Raw genomic sequence first — 22,194 nt, 5'->3', positions numbered from 1 at the left:
GCTTTTCCAGAGCCAAACTCCATACATTCCCCCTTTCTAACTCAAGGATCAACTAACTTTAGGTATACCAGTGATAGCCAAAAAAAAGAAGAAGAAAACAACAATGAAAGTGTACAGTAAAAAAAAAAAACAAAAACCAAACGATTGAATTGAACTAAACTATTTTTGGTATGTAAATTTGGTCTTTGTCCATAGTGGCTTGAATAGGATCTATTTATGCAAAACATGTTCACCAGCCCGGAAGCACTGTTGTCCTGTGTTTTGCTGAGCCTGAGCCCTAGTAAGCTTGGTGGCTTCAGCTCTGGGTGTCTGCTGCCAAATTCAAGCATCCAGACAGCCTTTTGAGAACATTACAGACCTTAGAGATAACTGGAAATAAGGAAGAGGAACGCCCCTGTAACTAGGATTAGTTCTACAGATTCTCATTCTCTGGTGATTGTGGAGTGGAGGCTGTTAAGGGCAGGGTGCCCTGTGTAAGGTGGTGAAGGAAGAAACGGGAGGGAAAAGAGAGACAGTAGAGTTGACCTTGTTAAGGACCCCAAGCATATTAGTTATCTTTCCTGTTTTTACTTCTAGGAAGTAATGTCCAGTAACAGATAACACTTGAGGATTTACTGCTTTTAGGAAGCAAGACCTTTGGAACAAGAGGGTGAAAGTTTGGCCCTGTCTCAGATTCCTCTAATGGGGTCAGAGTTTGGGTTGCTTACTGGAAGTCAGAGACACTGTGATGTTGCAGACCCTGTTTCTTTTTGGTGGGGGGATGGTGCGGCAGCTGTGGGAGGAGAGTGGGTGTCATCCTTATGGGTGGGTGGGCGGGCCTGCTGCCTGCAGGGACTGTCCCCTTGTGTGCCGTCCAGGCGACCCAGGAAGTCACTCAACGGCTTTGAATCGTGTTGTGTTTGTGCTGGTTTCTGTCTCTCCCCTGCCCAGAGGAGTGAGGCTCTTCTCAACCCCTCTGCATCTCCCTTCTATTACAAGTGCTTTGGGGAAGGAGATTCTCAAGGTTAGGGGCATGGTCTGATGAGCGCACTGGCTCTTTGGTGAACTGACACATGTTAACACAACATTCAAGTCTTGTCTAAACAGCTAAGCTAATTTTTCCCAGGCACTTGTGAAGCAATGGAGAAACAACAAAACAAAACAAAAGTTTGAAACTTTAACATCACTTTAACTCTGTGCCCTCAGTGTGTGTGTGTGTGTGATTTGGATGGGGCAAACATGTTGTCTCACTATATGCTTTTTAAATGTAAGGTGATTACTTGGTCTGGTGCTTTTTCTAAGCAGTAGAATTGACCTGTTACCCAACTGGCATGGTGGCCACAGAGCCGCACCCTCCGGCTGGCACCTCGCTCAGCCGCAGGGCGGCACCCAGCCCAGCGTGACAGTCTGGTCGCATGGACACGGAGAGAGGGCGGCGACAGGGAGGAACAGTGGCCAGACGCCCTGTTCTCCCGCACTGGAAGGGAGTGCACGCCACTCAGAACTTCTCAGACGCTTAGGAAGGGGGTCAGCATGGATGGAGTCTCTCCGCTGGGCTGTTGAGGTCCAGTTGACCGTAGAAACACCACAGCACAGCCTGTCACGCGTTACAGAGGCCAGTGACGCTGCCTGTGATGCAGTTTCACCCTTAGCACTGCAGGGTGGTCAGGATTCACTGAGTGATGGGAAGTTATTTAACACTGAATTTCACACGCCCAGTTGGTTCAACATTTTCATTGTTTTGGACTCTTCTCATTCAAAATGCACTTACAGTGTAGATGCTGTCAAAATGCCTTCGGATTATTTTTAAATGAGATACATCACAGTAACTAAATTTCTTTTTCAAGTCTAAAATTAATGATTCTGAGGGACACACTAAGATAAGTTATTATATTTTAAAATTAATTTTATTTAACTTATCTTCTCTGCATATATATATTATAATGGAAATTGTATAAGTCAGTTGATTATATGATTATACTAATGTCCCTGTTTTATTCCTACATATGACCATAATTGAGTAAGCAGTTTTCAGTGCATTTATATAAAATTGTATTTATTCATAGAGTCATATACTAGCTTTTAAAATATTTGGTAACCACTGCTTTAAGACAAGCCCTTTTTCTCTCTCACATTCCTCCCACAGAGGTGATGGATTTGCTCTGCTTTAGCTGCTTAAATCCAGAGTACATTTTAAAGAACATTTTTATTCAAGATATTCTTGGACAAAGAATGCCATGGTTAAATATCTGTATGGTACACTGTATCCCGTCCCTCTTCAGAGTGTAGTAAGGGTTTGAAGAGTTTTGCAGTAAAGAAAAATGCTTAACATTGTTTAACCCAGAATTCTCAAAACTCCCATGACTAGAGTCTTCTTTTCTCGGAACACTTTTTAAAATCCCAAACTTAGAAAAAAATTTTTCTATACTTTTTGCCTTCTCAAGTCATATGACCAACAAGTGTGACACTATTCATTTTTGTGTCTGTGTTCATAAAAGTGTTCATTTGATATTTTTTTCCCTAGAAATGTTCTTTTTAAATGAGCTGAATAAAACTAACTGGTATAGGAAAGGCTTGAGCTTGAGTCCCTGACTCTTGATAGCAAATTTGGTCCAACAGAAAATATTCCGATCCTTGATTCTTAAGATTGTTCCTGTCCTTGTAATTTTATATCAAAGGATGAAAGTTAAAAATTATTTCAGGTGACCATTCAGACTAATACCTGTTCATCTTGATCTCCTCTCCAACAGTTTTGAAAACTGTTGGAAAGTTTTGAAAGCTCCCTGTGAGGCATTTTTGTGTCTTTAGTCCACCACATCCTAGGCGTGGTTTGTTGCTCCAGCTGGTCCACTGAGGAAGGAGCCCCTGGCCAGTGTTTGCCTCCCTGAACCATGTTTTTACCTGGAAGCCTCCTTGGTGTCTGCTGGGTGATGTGCTCTGCCTTCCCTCAGCAGGCACCCAGGCTCCCTGGTTCACTGTTACAGCCTCAAATGTTTGTTGGATGAATAAGTGATTTGAGCACCAGGTATCACTGAGATGGTCTTTCTGTCAATGTCATTGACCAGAAAAAGATGTTTAAATCTCAGTGGAATTTACGAAACCTTTGCTAAATGCTCTGTTGAATCCTGGTACATTTAGACTGGAGATTGAGCTGTAGTGTTCATACCAGAATTCATTTTTAAGAGTGTGGAAGGACTGAGAGCCTGTGGAATACTGGAAAAGTAGAAGTGAAGAAAACCAGTAATGGGAACATGTCTCCAAAGCCATTTAAAAAATCTCCAACAACCAAATTGTACTTTTCAGTCTTTTTTCTTCCCCCTCTTGGCCACTCCATGTGGCTTGCAGTACCGCAGTTCCCTGACCAAGGATCAAACCTGTGCCCCTGCAGTGGAAGTGCACAGTCCTAACCACTGGACTGCCAGGGAAGTCCCTGTACTTTTTAGTCTTAAATGGCTACTTAATATTTGTATTTTTACAAGCCATTGCAATCATAGTTGAATGTTTTGAGCTTGCACCTGTTGTCACATGCAGCTCAGTTTTCCTGCCACTTCTCCCCATGGATCTCAGTTTCTCTGAGCACCCAAGTGCCTGCCTGCCTTCAGCCTACTTTGTGGGGCGGGATGTTTCCCCCGGAAGCGCTGTGTCTTCTCATCTAGTTGGTAGTATCTTCTGTTTATTATAAAGTAGCATTTTGATTTTATATGTATCGTGTCACTCGCTGAGTAGAATGTTTGCCCACAGACGTCCGATATTACTAATGGTGTTGGGTTTGCAGGGATCGTCTGTGTTGGAAACATTGCATGCTATTTACTGACTCATGGTCATCGGCCTTGAGAGCAAGTTGAGGCTTCAAGACTATAATTAAGAAAAAACATGGTTAAATAAGATAGGCTTTGAAGTCAAAAAATGGTGGTTCATGTTGGAGGGAAAACACGGCGGAGTTGGATGTAAAGTGTCTTCTTGGGGTTTTTTTTTTTGCCTACACTGAGTGGCATGTGGGATCTTGGTTTCCCGACCAGGGATTGAACCCAGAACCCAGGCTCCCTGCAGGGAAGTTCAGAATCTTAACCACGGTACCGACAGGGAAGTCCCTTGTGCATTTTTTTAACATTCTATTGAAGGTTCCTGAGCCTTTGGGGCCACCTTTGCTTAAAGGTAACAGAGGGGTTGGCCTTGCCTCCTTCACCCATCTCTTCTTTGGTTAAATTTACAGTCTGTTCAGCTGTTTTACATGAGGAAACTTGTTAATGTGTTTGCCTAATTTATATGTTTATGAAACATAGAGTTGATAAAAATGATCATCTTTAGTTTATGGTAATTTTTTTGGATAGCACACACCTTGGATGATTTTTATTTATTGTTCAAATATCAGTCACTCTGTTTCAGTTCCGAAAGCGCATGGCACAGTCCTCACAAGTTCCATAATTCTCCAACAGGCACATGGAACTATGATAGAAAATGCGTCAAGCAGGAAGTCCTAAAGGGTGTATTTCAAAATACCTTTGGTATCTAACATTCTCTGCATTTGCCCTAATAAATGAGAGGTTTTAGGAATGCCCTATATGGTGATATCAGATGTTAATGGCATTGATTACCTGTCAGGCAGTGGGAAATGATGGGAAAATGTCTGCTGTAAAATTAAATAGCATTAGAGAAGACTGTACCATGCGTTTGGGTTGGGGGGGTGGTGAGGGGGCTGGACCTGGGAGACTTTGTCAGGGTATTACTCTGAGCTCCAGGTTTTTTCCCCTGCATGATTAAGGCAGGCCATCTGTTCTTTGTTAAATGTTTACAAAAACAGCTTTTCTCTAAAAGATTTAAGGAGATGTGGGTCTGGTAAACACTATAATATTTCCGAGCACCTTTCCCACCCGACTTCAAGCAGTGTTCAAACAGAATTCTGCTGCCTATCAAACAGCCTTCATATCTTTTTTGTATTTGGTCTTTACATTCCCCCCTACCTCTTCTTACAGAAGATTAAATTTTTAAGGGATACTAATTTATGGCTTCATTTGTTACTGAAGGGAGCGTCCAAAATGATTTGTATGCTAAAGTGCAGATGAATTTTCCGACTTCTGGTATTATGTGTTATATGCTTTTTCTGACTCGCATCCGTGGAACAGGTATCTCTCATCAGAAGCTGGCATCTTGTTACCCGAGTTAATGCCATGCAGATTAGAAAAAGGTATACATACCCGGAATTAATTCACCATTCTAAGCTGTAAGCACTGTTTACTCAGAGACTTTCCTCTTTCTTTCCCCTTCCAGGAAATGCCTTGTCTTCCATTTCTGGACAAACAGCTTGTTCCAAATAAGTTTGATCTCCATGTGTCTTAGGAAAAGATCTGGCTTTTTCCATTGTATTTACATGAGGAAATAATATTTAACAATTAGTTCTACTCCAGCAACTTACATATAGTAAAACTGTTGAATCAGATCCCATTAATTCTCAGATAATAAAATTTAAAAAAGACTTTTAATTTTGTATTGGGGTATAGGTGATAAACAAACAATGTTGTGAGTTTCAGGTGAATAACAAAGGGACTCAGCCATAGACACCATTCTCTCCCAAACTCCCGTCCCATCCAGGCTGCCACATAGCATTGAGCAGAGTTCCCTGCGCTAAATAAATAGTAAGTCCTTGTTGGTTAACCATTTAAAATATAACAGTGTGTACATCTTCACCCCAAACTCCCGAACTATTCCTTCTCCCCATTCTTCTCCCCATCAACCGTAAGTTTATTCTCTAAGTCTGTGAGTCTCTCTTGTGTTTTGTAAATAAGTTCATTTGTATAATTTCTTTTTAGATCCTGCATATAAGGGATGTCATACAATATTTCTCCTCTGTCTGACTTACTTCACTCAGTATGATGATCTCAAGGTTCATCCGTGTTGCTGCGAATGCCAGCCATTGACCGTTTGGTTAGGTCCTCGGTTGGTGTTTGCTGAAAGCATTTGTTTGTTAGGGCAGGTGGGTGATGTTTCCCAGGACGTGCTCATTTTGTCACCGCTGGGCATGCCCTGCAGCTGCGTGCATCCCCACTCTTTTGCCCTGGCTCCACTCTCCTCCTGTGCATCCTTCAGGGTCTTCCCCTCTCTCCTGCAGGGTTTCCCCACTCTCCTTCAGGGTCTTCCCCTCTGTCCTTCAGGGTCTTCCCCTCTCAGCTCTGACCAAGAAACAGCAATATGTATTTGAAGATTTTCTAGTATCGTAGGATGTTGGAAGAGACTTTGGGATAAATGCTTCCTTTTGCCGAGGAAGAAAAAGTGGCATGATTCCCCCCAGATAATATACCTCATGGCAGGGTTCGGATTAGAATGTTCTCTCTCATCTCACAACTCTAACCCTGGCTCTTTCTCTTACACCAGCGCAGCTGTAGAACTGAATGTAGGCTCTTCGAGTACTGTAGTAGCTTTGAGTGGGAACAGAACAACCAGTTTCTTTCCTGGCAGTGGTTTCTTTTCTTTGAATTTTTGGAGGGTCACTGAACACTGGAAAGAAAGTGAAGCTTGCAGTACCTTTCCTATGAGGAGGATGCCTCTGAGTGAGGTTTCAGGAGCCAGGCAGAAGAGCACTGGATTTAGTAGGAAACCTAGATTCAGATGACACCTCGAGCCCCCCCACCCTTGTGGCCTCGGGTAGCCACCCGGCCTCCTCAAATTCTACTTCTTTTCTGAAAAACAGGGGTAAATGATCATATTTTGGTTGTATTGGAATCTGAATTGCAGTCTGAGCTCCTCTTACATCCTCTGCAGACCTGGCCTCTCTGGTGGCTCCTCTCTTGGGGATCGTGTGGGCGGGCACAGGCTCCAGTTCTGTCACTTGCCTCTGTAGCTGTTGGACACATGCATCACATGAGTGCCTCTGTGTCCACAGAGAGCTCTCCAGGCTGGCGCAGGGATCGAACGGTGTCCCAGACTACAGTGCTTACCTAGCACAGGCCCACCGTGTGGTAGGAGTTTTCTGTGCACACTTGTGCCTGTTACTACTGTTGCTCTTTATATTATAGTTACTATCCAGTGTCTGGAGAAGCATATGAAAAAGGTAGAAAATGAATGACGCTTGCAGATGCAACATTTTCAAGGATTGCGTTGAAATGTAAAGGCGCATTAGATGTCATAGTTCACAGTGGAGACAGGTTGTCCTCTATCCCTGTTGTTAGCATCCTGTCCCAGGTGTTGGTATTCTCCACCATATTTATGACCATCTCTGGATACGGTTCTGCTGCTGCTGCTGCTGCTGCTAAGTCGCGTCAGTCATGTCTGACTCTTCGCGAACCCATAGACGGCAGCCCACCAGGCTCCACCGTCCCTGGGATTCTCTAGGCAAGAACACTGGAGTGGGTTGCCATTTCCTTCTCCAATGCATGAAAGTGAAAAGTGAAAGTGAAGTCACTCAGTCATGTCGGACTCTTCGCGACCCCATGGACTGCAGCCCACCAGGCTCTTCTGTCCATAGGGTTTTCCAGGCAAGAGTCCTGGAGTGGGGTGCCATCGCCTTCTCCAGGATACGGTCCTAGAGGATGTCAAAAATCTTCAAGTCATGTCAGATTGACTGTTTGGGGGGGATCTCTTTCTTTCTGCCTCCGCCTCCCTTCTTCCCTCCCTTCCTCTGTGTGAGATTTGGAAATGTAAAGCTTTAATAACTTAATAAAAACATTATCTGCCTTTCCTATCAGTACCAGAAACCTAACCAACCCAAAGTCATTAAGCTGGTATGTGTGTGCTTAGTTGCTCAGTTGTGTTCGACTCTTGAGACCCTATAGACTGTAGCCTGCCAGGCTCCTCTGTCCATGGGTTTCTCCAAGCAAGAATACTGGAGTGAGTTGCCATTTCCTTCTCCAGGGGATCTTCCCAAACCAGGAATTGAACCTGGGTCTCCTGCAAAGGCAGATTCTTTACCAACTGAACTATGAGGGAAGCCCTGTCCGCATATAGGCTGGCATATATGCTTTTAATTTGACATTTGAGTGTCATTTAAATTAGAAATGACTTGTACTGTATAAGATTTGTGTGTTTATACTCGGACTTCAAACTTTCACAGTATTTGATTCTTACAGTGCTCAGTTTGCCTGCTGTTTTTAAAAGTGACTTGATTATCCATCTTTAATTTCCCGTTCCTATATGGGGAAAATTCCACTTGAATTCCATCTTTGTGGCTTAGCTTTTGCTGCTGTTTCATCCTTCCTCAGTTCCTACACAGGTGCTAAGGACATGGAAGATGTCTTTAAATTGAATGAGAAATTTTCTTTCTCCTGAACAGATTTTTTTTTTTTTAACTGTATTACTAAGTTGCTCTCTTTAACTCTATTCATTTAAAAGCTTTCTTGTTGAAGAAATCTATTTTTTTGGATGAGACAAAATGATAAGTTTCACAACTGTATAGTGGGTGAAGTTTGCTACCTTGAGTATAGAGTAAGTTTGAGAACTATCAGCACTAACTTTCAGTTCCTTTCTAAACTACGAAGAATGATAAACTAATTTCAATTCCTATTTGTGTCTCTTAGCATTCTCCATCGGAGCCCTTTCTAGAGAAACCAGTGCCGGATATGACTCAGGTTAGTGGGCCGAACGCTCAGCTAGTGAAGAGTGATGATTACCTGCCGTCGATAGAACAGCAGCCACAGCAAAAGAAGAAGAAAAAGAAGAACAACCACATTGTTGCAGAGGATCCCAGTAAAAACTTTGGTAAAGATGACTTCCCTGGTGGGGTTGATAACCAAGAACTAAACAGGAACTCACTAGACGGGTCCCAAGAAGAGAAAAAGAAAAAGAAAAGGCCGAAGGCAAAAAAAGATCCCAAGGAACCGAAAGAACCCAAGGAGAAAAAAGAGCCCAAGGAACCCAAGACCCCGAAAGCCCCTAAGATTCCCAAAGAGCCAAAGGAAAAGAAAGTAAAAACTGCCACGCCAAAACCCAAATCCAGCAAAAAGTCAAGGTAGGCTGCGGGCAGAAACACCCGCCACCAAATAGTAGAGACACAAGCACCAAACAGTTACAACCTATGGAATTGGGGGGAGAGGGGCAGCTCAAGGGTGGGGGTCACTCTGATTTTTGTCCTCACTGTTAAGCTTCTTTCTCTCACACCCAAACTAGCAAGTGAAGGTGTTAACGCATTGTAAAATTTAGGACTCCCATTATTATGAGTTGTTGATTTGGGTGGTAGATTTTTAGAAATGTTGCTGGGTGAAGAATAGTTTCTTATTTAAAATCACTGTCTTATATTTTTGTGAAAACCTGGCGTTTAACAAATAGAACCAGGTTACCAGCATAATTGTTTGTAAGCTTAGACCACCAACCTCATTTTCAGCGGCAATGCCAAACCGGGTAAGAAGGATTATAGAAGCCAGGGGAGTCACTATATTTCAGCAGGCTTTTCAGTCCTGCTTCCCAGAAGTTGAAACAGGAGAATTAATTCTCCCCATTTGGCAGGCAGAGTGAGCCTTCCAGGGGCAGGGTAGAGATCCTAGCGGGCGACGTGGGACAAATCAAAGAGCAGTTACCCATTAGATATGCCTTGGATAAGACCATGTAGTTTAGGTTCTAGGGGAAAAACCTCCTACATGCCCTCCTTCCCCTCCGTACTTCCCCCACCGACTCTCTGACCCCCCAGGAGGCATATTTATTCAGTAAGAAAAACTGAGAGGAAAAGACATTGAAGACTAATTTTTTTCATTTGTACTGAACATTTCTTACAACTGTTCTGAACCAGTTCCAAACATCTGAATCTATTTTTCAGAATATGGCTCATGTTATAAAATATAGTTTCCAGATGGAAGTATGGTCAGACTTGGTTACTCCGAACCTGTTTGCAAAACTCGTGTAGAAAGCACGCACCCCCCATAACCCCCCACGTGTGAATGTGCACGTGTGTGGCGCTCATGTGTAGTCAGCCCTGAGGTTGATAGCGCTGGATCCCCTCATTGCGAGCTTACGGGCCAGGCAGCCTTGGGCTTGTGGGCGATCCTGTGTATCAAGAGCAGGAACACAAAGAGGGTGTGGTTTCTGTGGCTGGAGAGATGCTGCAAAGCGGAAGGACAAACTGGGATTTTCAACTTCCCACTGAAAATATCTAAACAACCCAATGCATTATTCTGTAGTGTTTTGAAAATTTGAATCATAGTAATTAAAAGAAAACCTTTTGTTGTCAGTACTTTATATGGTGCCCAAATAACTGAGTTACAGTTGGCCCTCCACAAGGGACTTGAGTATCCTCGGATTCTGGTATATGCTGGGATCCTGGGCCCACTTCCTTGTAGATACGGAGAACCATATATTCAGTAATTGGGTCTAATAGGTAACTTGATGTTTGCATTTACTTACGAGCATTCTTTGATGCCTCGGTAACGGTTTCTTAATTGAAAGCCTTTATTTTTTCTCTCCATACGAACACTCTTCTAAACTCACAATCCATTATAAGTTTCGTTTTCATTTACTTAGGAAATATTTTATTGGGGGCTTACTATTTGCAGATACTGTGTTAAGACAGGGATGTGAGCCAAGAGGATGCTGTTAGAATTTCGGTCTGATTTATGAAGGAGGTTTTAAAAATACACAGTTGCTTAAATCTGAGTGTTGTGCTTTTGGTAGGAAGAGGCATGTGCTTTATTTCTGCAAAATCTAAAAAGAATGATTTTTTTTTTTTAACTTAAAATGTGAAAGAGTGTATAGTCTCAAGAAGTTTTCTGGAATTCAGAAAATATATCACCAAAACTAGCCTCAAAATATATCTGTCTTCAATTTTTATCTTAGTGTTTTGAGTTTATTACCTAGTGGTAATAATTGATGTAAAAACCCCACTGTATCTTGGATACTGGTCATCAATTCCCAGCTGTATTCTTTGAAGCTCTCAGTCTACCTCAGACGGACCCTGTCTTTAAAAATGGACTTTAGCACATCCTTAGGCCATGTAGGATACATTGTTTAGTTGCTAAGTCATATCCTACTCTCTTGCGAACCCGTGGACTGTAGCCTGCCAGGCTCCTCTGTCCATGGGATGTTTCTGGCAAGATTATTGAAGTGGGTTGCTGTTTCCTTCTCCAAGGTTGGGGAAGGTACTAAATTATCCTGTTTTAACAGTGAAACTTGTTGAAATATCCCTAGTTGCCATAAACAACCTTCAGGAGCCTGGAGCATCAAATTCAGTCTTTCCAGGCCCCTCCCCCACCTCCTTGGTGCAGGTACAGACTCTGCCTTTATCCTCAGAAGACCCTTCGGTGATGCTCATCTGTGGCCTTGGCCACGCAGCCTGATGTGTGTGTCCGTGTGTGGGGAGAGGTCAGCATGGTTGAGACTGAGTGGCAGCCGTGCCCTAGAGTCACACGCTTTTAGCAGGAGGAAGGTGTGTGATTATCTTCTCCCAAGAAGAAAGCTTAGTATTTTTTTTTTCTTCTTGTGACTAGTAGTTTCTGTCAATGGCTGCCATAGGTGACAATTGTTCTCCCCCAAGTGGTGTGACAGTAACTGATGCGGGGGCCCTTCTGTAGTGTCTGGAGATTGCCAGTGGGGAGGGCCATGCCCTGGAGGTATGGGTGGCCACCAGGAGGGCCACCAAGATCGTCGGTGGTGCCTTTGCTGGTCCCAGTGACTTGACTTCTTAACCGGCCACTTGCCGACTTAGGATGAAGTGTGGTGAGGACGTGCCTGAGAGAGGTTTTCCTGTTGTTGATGGTCTGATGAGCGTGGCTGTCTGAGAATATGGTAACCGAACAGAGATTGTCATTGGCTTAATTAACAAGCCAACCCATTGTTTTGCTGAGCTGCAGTGTTTCTGCTGGCCAGGTGAACAGACACACTCGAGTTGTGGTCTCGTTTAAGGCTAGGAAGGAAAAAGTGTCCCCCAAGCAAGGATAAGCAGATTGCACACAACTGCATGTAAATTCTGAATAGCATAGCAGAATAATTATGTAAATTGAATATGCAGTGATGAAGGTAATGGGAGGTTTGGGTTATGTCAGTGCTGGGGTTGAATTGCTGGAGCAGGTTGCTGTAAGCCCTGGAATACAGCAGTGGCAATTTTGTTTTGCAGAACGTTATGTGATACCAGTTATTTCCATCCTTGAATAAGTTAACTTGATGAATTTGTTTATACAGAAAATAATTCTCCTACAGAGGGCTGGAACAGAAGGGATAAACAGAAATGGAAGGAAACAGTTACTGTAGAACTGCTCACATCTCTCCCGTTTGGCCCTCTCTACTGGGTCACTCACAAGATTTCTGGTAACAAACTCAGGCTCTGAGCGTCTGGTGACAGCAGTGACCCGTTAGCGGTCTGCATTGTGTCCAGGCAGCAGAGAACGGGCTTTGCGTCATTGACACACTCGTGCTAACATAGCACGTGAGAAAGGATGGTTGTCTTCAGTGGGACCAGTTTTCCTGCGTGCTTCCACGGCTTCATTCTCTCAACCTATCATCCCACTTCGTTCCTTTGAGTCTGTTGAGGTTTAAATTTGTGGCCATTCCCAGCAAACTGGCCCTTTTGGCAACAACATATGATTGAATCTGTCTTGCCTATGCAGGAGAACCTAAAACAACTGTCCAGGAGCTGTTACATATAATGGTGGTGGTCGCTATTTGGTCGTCATGTCTGACTCTTTGCAACCTCATGGAATTTAGCCCGTTGGGCTCCTCTATTCATGAGATTTCCCAGGCAAAATACTGGAATGGGTTGTCACTTCCTTCTCCAGGGGATCTTCCCGACCCAGGGATCGAAACTGCGTCTCCTGCATTGCAGGCATATTCTTTTACTGCTGAGTCATCAGGGAAACCCTGCATAATAGAACGGTAGTGAAACAGAAAAAGGTGTCAGCATTTCAGAAAGAGTCACTTAATATCTTAATGATAGGAAAAAAAAAGTACGGGCCATATTCCTCTTTTCTAATTAGAGCTATATCTTTTTTCCCCCTTTCCATTTTACCTTAAATATATATTTTTCCACATGTTTTTCCTGTGAGCTCTCCAGGTGTCTTTATAGCCTTCTAATGTTGTCAGTTAATATTGAAAATAAGGGCTAAGACATTTGTGGCTTGGAAAGGATACTTTTTTGCATACGGAAGGGGTCACGACGCTGAAATTGGAGGATCTGTGGCCTTCCCTTCAATGCGTTTTCTGTTGTGTGTGCCTGGCCTTGTGCAATGAGAGAATTTGGAGGAAGTGCTTCCTTTGAATGACTTTGAAGGATTTAGTGGTACATTTAGCTATATAAAGATTCTTTGAATGTACATAAAGAAGGGAACTTGGCCAAAGAGTGTGACTTGACTGTTGAAGCTTCAGTTCAAAGAAGCCATGGAGATTCACTTCTGGTGCAGTTTCTAGGAATTCATCTGACTCCTTGCCCCCGCTCCCCCTCACTCCACCACCAAGTATTAAAGTTAGTAGGAAGCTAAAAATACTACTTCTCAATTAAGAGTGAAGATATTTTAAAGTGGAAAGCAACCATACTGTTCTTGTTTTAGAAAGATATATTAAGTAAACAGGTAAAGTGTATTTTTTTGCATACCACACTTTGATTAAAATTTATGTTGTGACTTTCTTCTAACAACTGTAGTTTTTAAGATACTGTCTTCTCAATTATGATCCTAGAGAGTAGCAGCATTTACCTGAGAAATACTTTTATTCAGTCATTCAGTCAGCAAGCCCAGTGGTGGTGTATTTCAACCAACTAATACATATTTTATAATGTGCTCTTAAACATGTAAAATTACTCGCACACAAAAACAAGCAATTAAACTCATTTTACTAATAAGTACAGAGTTCCTCAGTAGGTATCTCCCCATCAGATAAACTGAATTAAGCCAGCAGCTCTTCTTCTTCTTTTTATTTGATCTTCTACTCACGTGCTGTGACTTGGTTTTGACCTAAGACACTGAATAGTTGTACAGACGGAATTAGGTGTTTTAGATGCTGTGCCTCAAGTGTGTACAGGTTTCTCTAGCATGTGGTCACAAAGGGGCTGTTGAGCCTTTCGGTGTTGGTGAGGATTGAGAACTTCTCATGAATGTCATGCCATCTGCCTGCCCACGGGCCTGCACTGTCTGCTCCTGGTCAGTACATCCAAGCTCTGGGCCAGGGGTGTAGCCAGGTACCCCCTTACCTGCTGATCTCAAAGATTGTCTTCTCTTTGATAAACGGGCCATGTATGTGCTCAGTCGCTCAGTCATGCCCGACTCTTTGCAACCCCATGGACTGTAGCCGGCCAGGCTCCTCTGTCCATGGGATTCTCCAGACAAGAATACTGGAATGGGTTGCCATTTCCTCCTCCAGGGGATCTTTCCGACCCAGATATCAAACCCATATCTCATGTCTCCTGCATTGGCAGGCAAGTAAGGCCTCCTGGGAAGCCAAAAGGACTCAGAAGTGAGAAGAGAGCAAACATGTCCATGGGGTCTCCTTAATCCCAAATCCTTCTTTCCTTCAGTAGAACCATCTGGGAGCCTTTCCTGTGCCAGTGACAGGCCACATTAGGACATTTCCCCCTTCTGGTTTATCTTAAATGAAGACAAGCAGGGAGGGAGAGTGGTCAGCTGCTTTTCAGTACAGACGGACGTCTGACAGTACCTCAGTCCGTTTACACTTCCTGGGGACAGGGGAGGCCCTGCAACACTGACCCTTAACAGAAGTTCCACTGACTCATGCTCTGAGCTGGTGCAGGCATGGACCGCACTGGGCCTGCTGGGGGTTTGGCCCTGACTGTCCAGGGAGCTGCAGCGGAATTCAGAGTGGAGGCCTGCTGGCATTGTGGTCTGTGTGGGGGAGGTGAAGTAGGTCCCACTGCACCCATCAGAGGAGAGGTGAGGAGGCCCTAGAAGGCAGAGGGATGGCTGTGAAGGGTGGTTTTCCTGGGGATGCATTCCTTTGAAGTCTTTTCTAAGTGGGGTTTTAGGGTGGAGCATAGGAGACATGGTGGTGACGTCGGAGTTGGAAGATGAGGAGCAGGAGGAATCACGCATGCATGCTAAGTCGCTTCAGTCGTGTCAGACTCTTGGCGACCCCATGGACTGTAGCCCTCCAGGCTCCTCTGTCCGTGGGTATTCTCCAGGCGGGAATTCCGGAGTGTGTTGCCTTTTCCTCCTCCAGAAGCTCTTTCCAACCCAGGGATCAAACTTGGTATCTCTTAAGTCTCCTGCATTGGCAGGCGGGTTCTTTACCACTAGCGCCAAAATTATTGTTAAAAGGTTTCTATGGTTATGAAAACGTTCTTGAGAAGTATGAAGTTTTGTACTAATGCAGATATGTAATCACGTGATATGTAAAGCTCTCCCTGCTAGTTGTTTTCTGCCCAGCGGCCACTGTGAGAGCATCAGGCACGTGAGAGGCCAGTCTTTGCATCAGCTCTCCTCCCCATAGATGCCCGTGTGACTGAGCTCTCACTGTTGAATAGGGAGCTGGAGGGTACAGGATTAAGAAAAAAGACACTGCTTTCTCTGTTTCTCACTCTCTGTCTTTTAATTTTAGAAAAACAACACCCTTGAACTTCCATTAGATGACTAATTTTATGTGTACCCTGATTCCTGTAGGAACAGTGTAATGTCGTGGGAGTTCTGCCTCTCCTGTCTGGGTGGGTGGTGAGATTTATTTTTTTTTCCTCATGGGCCTTAAATTTACTGAGCCGAATTCTCCACCTCTGGACCTCACCCAGTTACATCGAGAGTGGGCTGCCCATCTCCCGGGTTGATTTTAGCCACCCTGGCGCATCAAAGAAGATGCTCTTAAATCTGGGGAGTTGGGCTCTGGCTGCTACCACCACCCACACTGTCCCCGTCCTGGTCATGGTAATGCTGCTCATGAAACAGACAAGCATCTTAGGATTTGGCACAAGGTGCCAAATATCGGCCCTGCTGTTTGGCTCTTGGAAGAATATCCCATGGTAGAAGGGCAGTGAAAGGCCTGCTTTCTGCCCTTGTTGTATGATGGGTGGTGTGCCCAATCCTTTCCGCTGTATCTCAGTGCCAGGCAGAGCCGCAGGCTGATGCTGATGTTTGCTGAGCTTCTGGGATCCGATGACACGTTAGCTTACTAGACTTTGCTTCCGTCTTACTTCTGATGGTGGTTTAGTCCCTCAGTTGTGTCTGACTCTTTGCAACCCCATGGATTATAGCCCGCCAGGCTCTTCTGTCTGTGGGATTATTACCAGGCAAGAATACTGGAGTGGGTTGCCATTTCCTTCTCCAGGGGATATTGCTGACCCAGGGATCGAACCTGGGTCTTCTGCCTTGCAGGCGATCTCTTTACTAACTGAGCCACCAGGGAAGCCCTTATTGATTCAGTCCATAAAATTCAATAGCCTTTAGTCTTTTGGTGATAATTTGTGACTGCATGATGTCTTTTTTTTTTCCCCCAACACCTGGAATCTATTCAACATTAAAAACGGGTTTAGCTCTTTCAGGAGGACTTTCTGCTGTACTTTCTGTTTCATTTCTTTTTTTTTTTTTTTGCAACATTCTTTATAAAATGGTCAGGTGGAGCTCTCCTCAGGACAGTGCAGTGTTAGTTACTCAGTTGTGTCCAACTCTTTGCAACCCCATGGACTATAGCCCACCAGGCTTCTCAGTCCATGGGATTCTCCAAGTAAGGATACTGGAGTAGGTAGCCATTGCCTTCTTCAGGGGGTCTTCCTGACCCAGGACGGGTCTCCTGCATTGCAGGCAGATTCTTAACCATCTGAGCCACCAGGGAAGCCCCTCCTTAGGGCAGAGTTCTGATGTTATTGGAACCTGCCCAGGGATGATTCCAAGTAACAGAAGATATTCACCAGGAGAGGTTTTCCCCAGAACCTGGGCTCTGGAGCCAGGCGGGTCCTGGGATGGCTGCTTACTAGGCTGAGCGTGTATCTGCTTTGACTGTTACAGTTTGGTAGTAAGATATGAGGGTGAGTGGTATTGAGTCTGAAACAGACATTTTAAATGAAAGCAGGTTAGGTTTCTGTATCTTTCCCATCCTCCTTTGCTATTCCTTTTCTAGAAACTTAGCACAGTTAAGGTACTTAGGGGGTAGTTGATGCTCTAAAAGCTACTTAAAGTAATAAGTTAATAAATAAGTAATCAATAACTTAAAAAAGTTTATGATTGTCATTGAAGTTTGTTGTTCAGAAGTAAAACAGAATTCCTTTTTCTAATTCCCTCTCTCGTTCACGTCTCAGCTCTCCTAACTTTCTCTTTCTCAAACAGGAGCATGGGATGAAGAATTTGTGGGTGGCATTGAGGAGTAGTCAGGGGTGGCTCAGCACCTGAGGGCCGATTGCTGGGAGGTTGTGGGCAAAGGGGTCCTTGCTCCAGTCCTCCCATCCCACCCTGGTACTCTCCTTGGGGGGGAGTCTCAAGCATTTGGACTGGCTGCTGACCGCCACTGAGCCCTTGGTCCAGGGAACCCTGATTGCCTTCTTATGAAAGTGGTGATGTATGGTTTTCTTGTCTGTCGTGCAGAATTTGTCTTCACGCTTAACCTCATTAATTTATTCTGTCACTTGCATTTTTATCACATCCCAGTTTAGCTATTAAATTAAAAAATTTTAAACGTCTTAGGAGTTTAACATTTTTATTTTATTGAGTTGGCCTTACTTCATGATACATCATATTTTATGTTGCCCTCATTGATCCTTTTGAACTTTCAGTCCTTTATCTTGCCTTTTTTAGTTTTCCTCTTTATCTTTTAATTTTCTTTTTTATTGTTTAAAAACTCAGAGGAAAACGTGAGGCTGAGAGGCGAGACACTTTCCTCCCAGCAGCCTTGAGCCTGCAACCCTAGTGGCTCAGGGATTGTATCATATGTGATCTTTCTGAATCATGACAAGTCACACACTTCCTGTGCCACGAACATTGCTCACTTCTCATCTATGACATTTGGTTTCTTACGGAAAAGCCTTTTGAGTCTGTAAAATATAAGGATATGTTTCAATACTCTTTGTTCTCCTAAAAGACAGTAGTAGTGTGACACTTTGGCTTGATTTCCTGAAAACAGGCCTGTTTAATGTTCACAAACCTCATGGTTGATTTTTCCCAGTGTGAGGAGAACCTTTGCCAGCGTGTCCTGTCTGAGGGTCTGTGTGGTGAATCCCCGCTGCTGTTCAGCCGCTTCACTAGCTGACTGTCTTCCTCTGATCCCATTTGGTTCCACAATATTGTTCCTTTTCAAACTTTCTTTCCTTGGAGGACTTAGATCCTTAGGCTAATGTTAATCGATGTTTACACTCTGTAACAAACCAGGGCAGCTAGCTGGCTTTCCTATAAGTCCTGGTCCTTTGCATAAAAGTTTTGTTTAAAAAACCTGTACTGTTTCTCACCAAAGACAGTCTTCATTGTTCATGTGCTGATCTGAGCTGGGATTTATGTGTCCAGCCCCTTTCCAGGGACCATCCCTTGGCCCATGGCTGTGAACTCTTACAGCCACATGCTGAATACCATCCTTCTGAGGGGCTGATCCTCTTTTGTAAATTCCTCCTCTCTGAACCCACCACTTGTTTCTCGGAGTTCTCATCAGGGTGGTACAGGCTTTGATCACGTGGGGCGGGGAACAGAACTTTAGAGCTCAGTCTGTCAAGGTGACCAAAGTGTCACTCAGCCATCGACCCTGAGCACTTCCTTCTGCCCACCACCATGACCTGCCTCTCATGGTGAAACGTGACATGTGAGTAAAGCTGGTGGAGGGACAGTGGCCCTGCCAACCGCCAGCAGCATCCCCAGAAAGAAGTCCCCTTTCCAAGAATACAGGGGCCCGCCCAACTTGACGAAGGGGCGGCCCTACATCTCGGCCACACCAGTAATGATGGGCGATAAGGATCAGGAAATGAAAGAACTTGTGTGAGTACAGAGGGGAAGTATAAAGATGTACAGGGTTTGAGGCATTGCTAGGTTTCACTCTATTTGGGCAGTACTTTAGCCTCTCTTTACTGAGCTTCGTAAAGATAGAATCTGTGTGGGGTTATCGTAAATGCGTTGGCAACCAGAGAGCTTGAGCTGCAAATAGTCCGGACTGTGTAGGTGTTTGTTGTTTTCCCTGTTACTTTTACTGTTTAGTTAAATCACTCAGCTAACCTCACCTGACCAGACATGAGGAGTACAGAGATAAATAAGACACAGCTCCTTCTCAAGCTTACAGGATATTTGGAGAAAAACATACCCACATAGTGCCTCGGTTTCCCTGCATTGCAGTCATGTTAGCCCCCAGGGTTGTGTTTTAAATATCCCTTGTGTGTGGGATGTGTCGTGTGGCATGTAGAGGGTGTGCGATCTGACTAATCCAGACTTTGGTGGCCAGAAAATGGTTCTCTGAGTGAGTGATGTCCACCTGAGCCTTGTGGATGAGTAAGCGAGGGGCAGTGGAGGTTGAGGAGACATGTGTATGATTTCAAAAGTGCTTCTGTGTATCCATAGGGTGGAGGATGGGGGGTTTAGGATGTGGGAAAGTGTAGAAAAAGAAAGTTGACGTCGCCAACTGTAAAAGCTGCGTGCAGAATCTCAGACGTCAATACATGTGGGACTGGACTTCAGCAGAATGACTCGGTCAGGTTTGCCTGTGAGCCAGCTGCCCTGGTGGTGCCCGGAGGATGGGTTTGCAGGTATTGTTCAGGTGGCAGGACCGCAGCTCAGAGCTCGGGGAAGGAGGTGGGCAGAGCTGGTCTAGGGTAGGCCTGAGGACAGATGTGGCTTCTCCATGGAGGCCACTCAGGGGGACCCCATGCAGCCCAGTTTTCCTCACCATCCTTGCTGATGGGGCACCGGGCCAAGGCCAGCACTGCAGCTGTTGGAGGCGCCGTAAGGTTGTAGATCTGCGCCAAGTAGCCCAGGGGTCTCTTCCCCCACCTCATAGTGTCTGGTCAAGGGGTGTAACATCCTTGTTAATACCATTCCCTTCTCCCCTACCAGAAGAGCTGCCCTCTCCATGCGCTCAAACTCTCTGGATTATAACTTGGAAGAGGAATGTGTATGTTTTGGTTTTGACATCACGAAAGATCAGTTTTGAACCTCACACATCTGAGTCCCGGCTGTGGCCCTGGGATTTGTGTCCTTTTTCCAGGAGTCTGGGTGTTGTGATAGTCACGGTGGGATGTGATATGTGTCTATACTATAGCAGTGGCTGCTGGGCTGGTCTGCTCGTTTGTCCTTTGAGCTGGTGTTGAGCTCTGTTGATACGGGATGTTCCTTCTCTTCAAGTGGCTTAGATGAAGCGGTCACAATGTGGTGTGGCTTGTCCTTAAGTGTCCTCTGCTTATTCTGCCACAGTCAGAGAACAGTTCTCAGCCGTGGGTGCCAGGCGCTGGAAAGATCAAGTCTTGGAGCAGGGTGTAATTAGTAACTTCATTTCGTAGATGAGTAAACTGAAGCTCAGGGAAAGACATAGGGAAATTTAAAGATGTATCCAGGATCACAGACAGGTTAGCAGTGACAAAGTTGGAACGTGAACTGAGGGCTGTCTGAAATCAGTGCTCTGATTACCCTCATTGGCTGGGGAAAAAAAAATTCTGATTCTGGTTTTTTGGGGGCAAAGCAGTTTTAATGTAACAGTTGAAAGTCCAAGTGAGCTTACTGCAAAATAGTGGCAAAGGCAATCTGGTCCTTGATTGTCGTGTGTTGGGGTGACATGAAGACTTTGTAGCATTTGACTTCTTCGTGTGTTCCTGGTTTATATGTTGATGTCATGAGAAGATGTTAGCAAGGAAACGCTTAGCTGCCTCTGAGCAGCATGAACAACACAGGATCTACTGAGATTAGAAATCCTCCAGTCATCGGAGCTGGGGTGGGCACTTCCCTGTGCTGCTGGCGATCTGTCCATGCGCTTGGAGGGGTCCTGTCCGACCTCGGGTGGTCTCAGAGCTTCCATGGGGCGCGTCCCCAGCCAAGGACAGATGGAAAAGCATGCGCATGTCTCTTCTTCGGCAGATTGACATCTCCTCAGACCTGGGCTCCAGCAGGCTCCGGAACAGCGAGCCTTTCTCTCCTGGAGGATGGTTCACCCTGGGTGCAGTAACCCCAGTAAATCAAATGGTGTCCTGCACTCCAGGGTGGAGAGGGCACGGGCAGAGGACAAGCCGCCAACTTGCTTTACCTGGCAGCTGTTCAACTCCGTGACAGGCCTACCTCTGATTAAACAAATTTGAGAAATATGTAAAGTTTTGGAAGCAGTTTTGCACTGATTTGATAAAAGAAACCACAAAACACTGCAGCGCAGGTGTTGAGAATGTTTGAAAGCTGATTGAGGGAAGCAGATGGCTTTAGTCAGTGGCATCCAGCCAAAAGAGCAGGTGCTGGTCATGTGACCGCTGGTTACCAGGGTAATCTGATTGCTCTTGGCGTGCAGATGAAAGGAAAGGGGCCCAGCGTTCAGCTGTAGTATTGTATAATTTGTGGCAGTTAGAGCGGAAATAAATGCTGGGAATGGAGCCTCATAGTAGGGGAGACTGCTGTCCATGTGTAGCATAAACACTGGGATAGTTGGATGAGGAACTCTTGTATGGATTTTTTTTTTTTTAATTTAAAAAATGTTATGCTTTCTGTGGATCTTTCGGGGGCCTAAAGTTTTTAGGACACTGCCTTTTTTTTTTTTTAATTAAAAATAAGTCTGTAAACCTAACTGCTGTTTGCTATAATCTTGAATCGTTGTAAGTTTTTTCCTTATGTGGCTATTTACTAGGCTAAGATATTAACACCACAAAATAAAAAACAAGCTCTGAGGATTTGAAAATGACTACTTTAGTATTATCAAATATCTTATTTATTCGTTACAAAAATCCCTTTTAGGTGTGCAATTATATTAACACATACTTTTGAAATATTTTACATGACATGTGCTTTACTGAAATTAAAGCATGTAGGTATCCTGGCCTCTTTTCCTTTTGTAATAGTTGGGACTGAAATAGAAATGCTACTTAATGCATTCTGGCAGCATATTTTTTTTAGGAATTTACAAGCTCAAACTTTTTAAAGGTTTTTGAAATGTATCTTTTGTTTTCAATGGTAAAAAGTAATAGTTACTGAGGTTGGATTGTTTTAAATGTTGGATAATAAATGATAATAAACAATGTTAGGAAACCTTGAGGCTGGTTTGGAAATTGCTGTGAAAGGTGGCACTCAGAGTGCATTCTAAAAGAATGGCAAATAAAGGTTCTAAACGTGATGTTAGACTTAAATTTAAAATCTTTTTTTTCTTTTTCTTACAGTTCATTCTTGTCTTTTGACTTTGGTAACATTCAAATCCTGTTAACCTTTGATGGAAACATGCTAT

General features: G+C 44.2%; 1 protein-coding gene across 7 annotated transcripts in view; it reads left to right on the top strand.

Moving 5' to 3' along the window:
• CHD7 (chromodomain helicase DNA binding protein 7) overlaps nucleotides 1–22,194 on the top strand; it is a 190,754-nt gene that overhangs the window by 95,547 nt on the left and 73,013 nt on the right. For all 7 annotated transcript variants that reach the window (XM_070382360.1, XM_070382359.1, XM_070382355.1 and 4 more), the window contains one exon: nucleotides 8,487–8,917. In XM_070382360.1, coding sequence (XP_070238461.1) covers nucleotides 8,487–8,917 — 431 coding nt within the window. The remainder of the gene's footprint in view (nucleotides 1–8,486; nucleotides 8,918–22,194) is intronic.

This window comes from Bos mutus, chromosome 14, assembly GCF_027580195.1.
Source record: "Bos mutus isolate GX-2022 chromosome 14, NWIPB_WYAK_1.1, whole genome shotgun sequence".
Lineage (NCBI taxonomy): Eukaryota > Metazoa > Chordata > Mammalia > Artiodactyla > Bovidae > Bos > Bos mutus.
The sequence above is the reverse complement of the archived record's forward strand: the minus strand, read 5'-3'. Positions and strand labels throughout refer to the sequence as shown.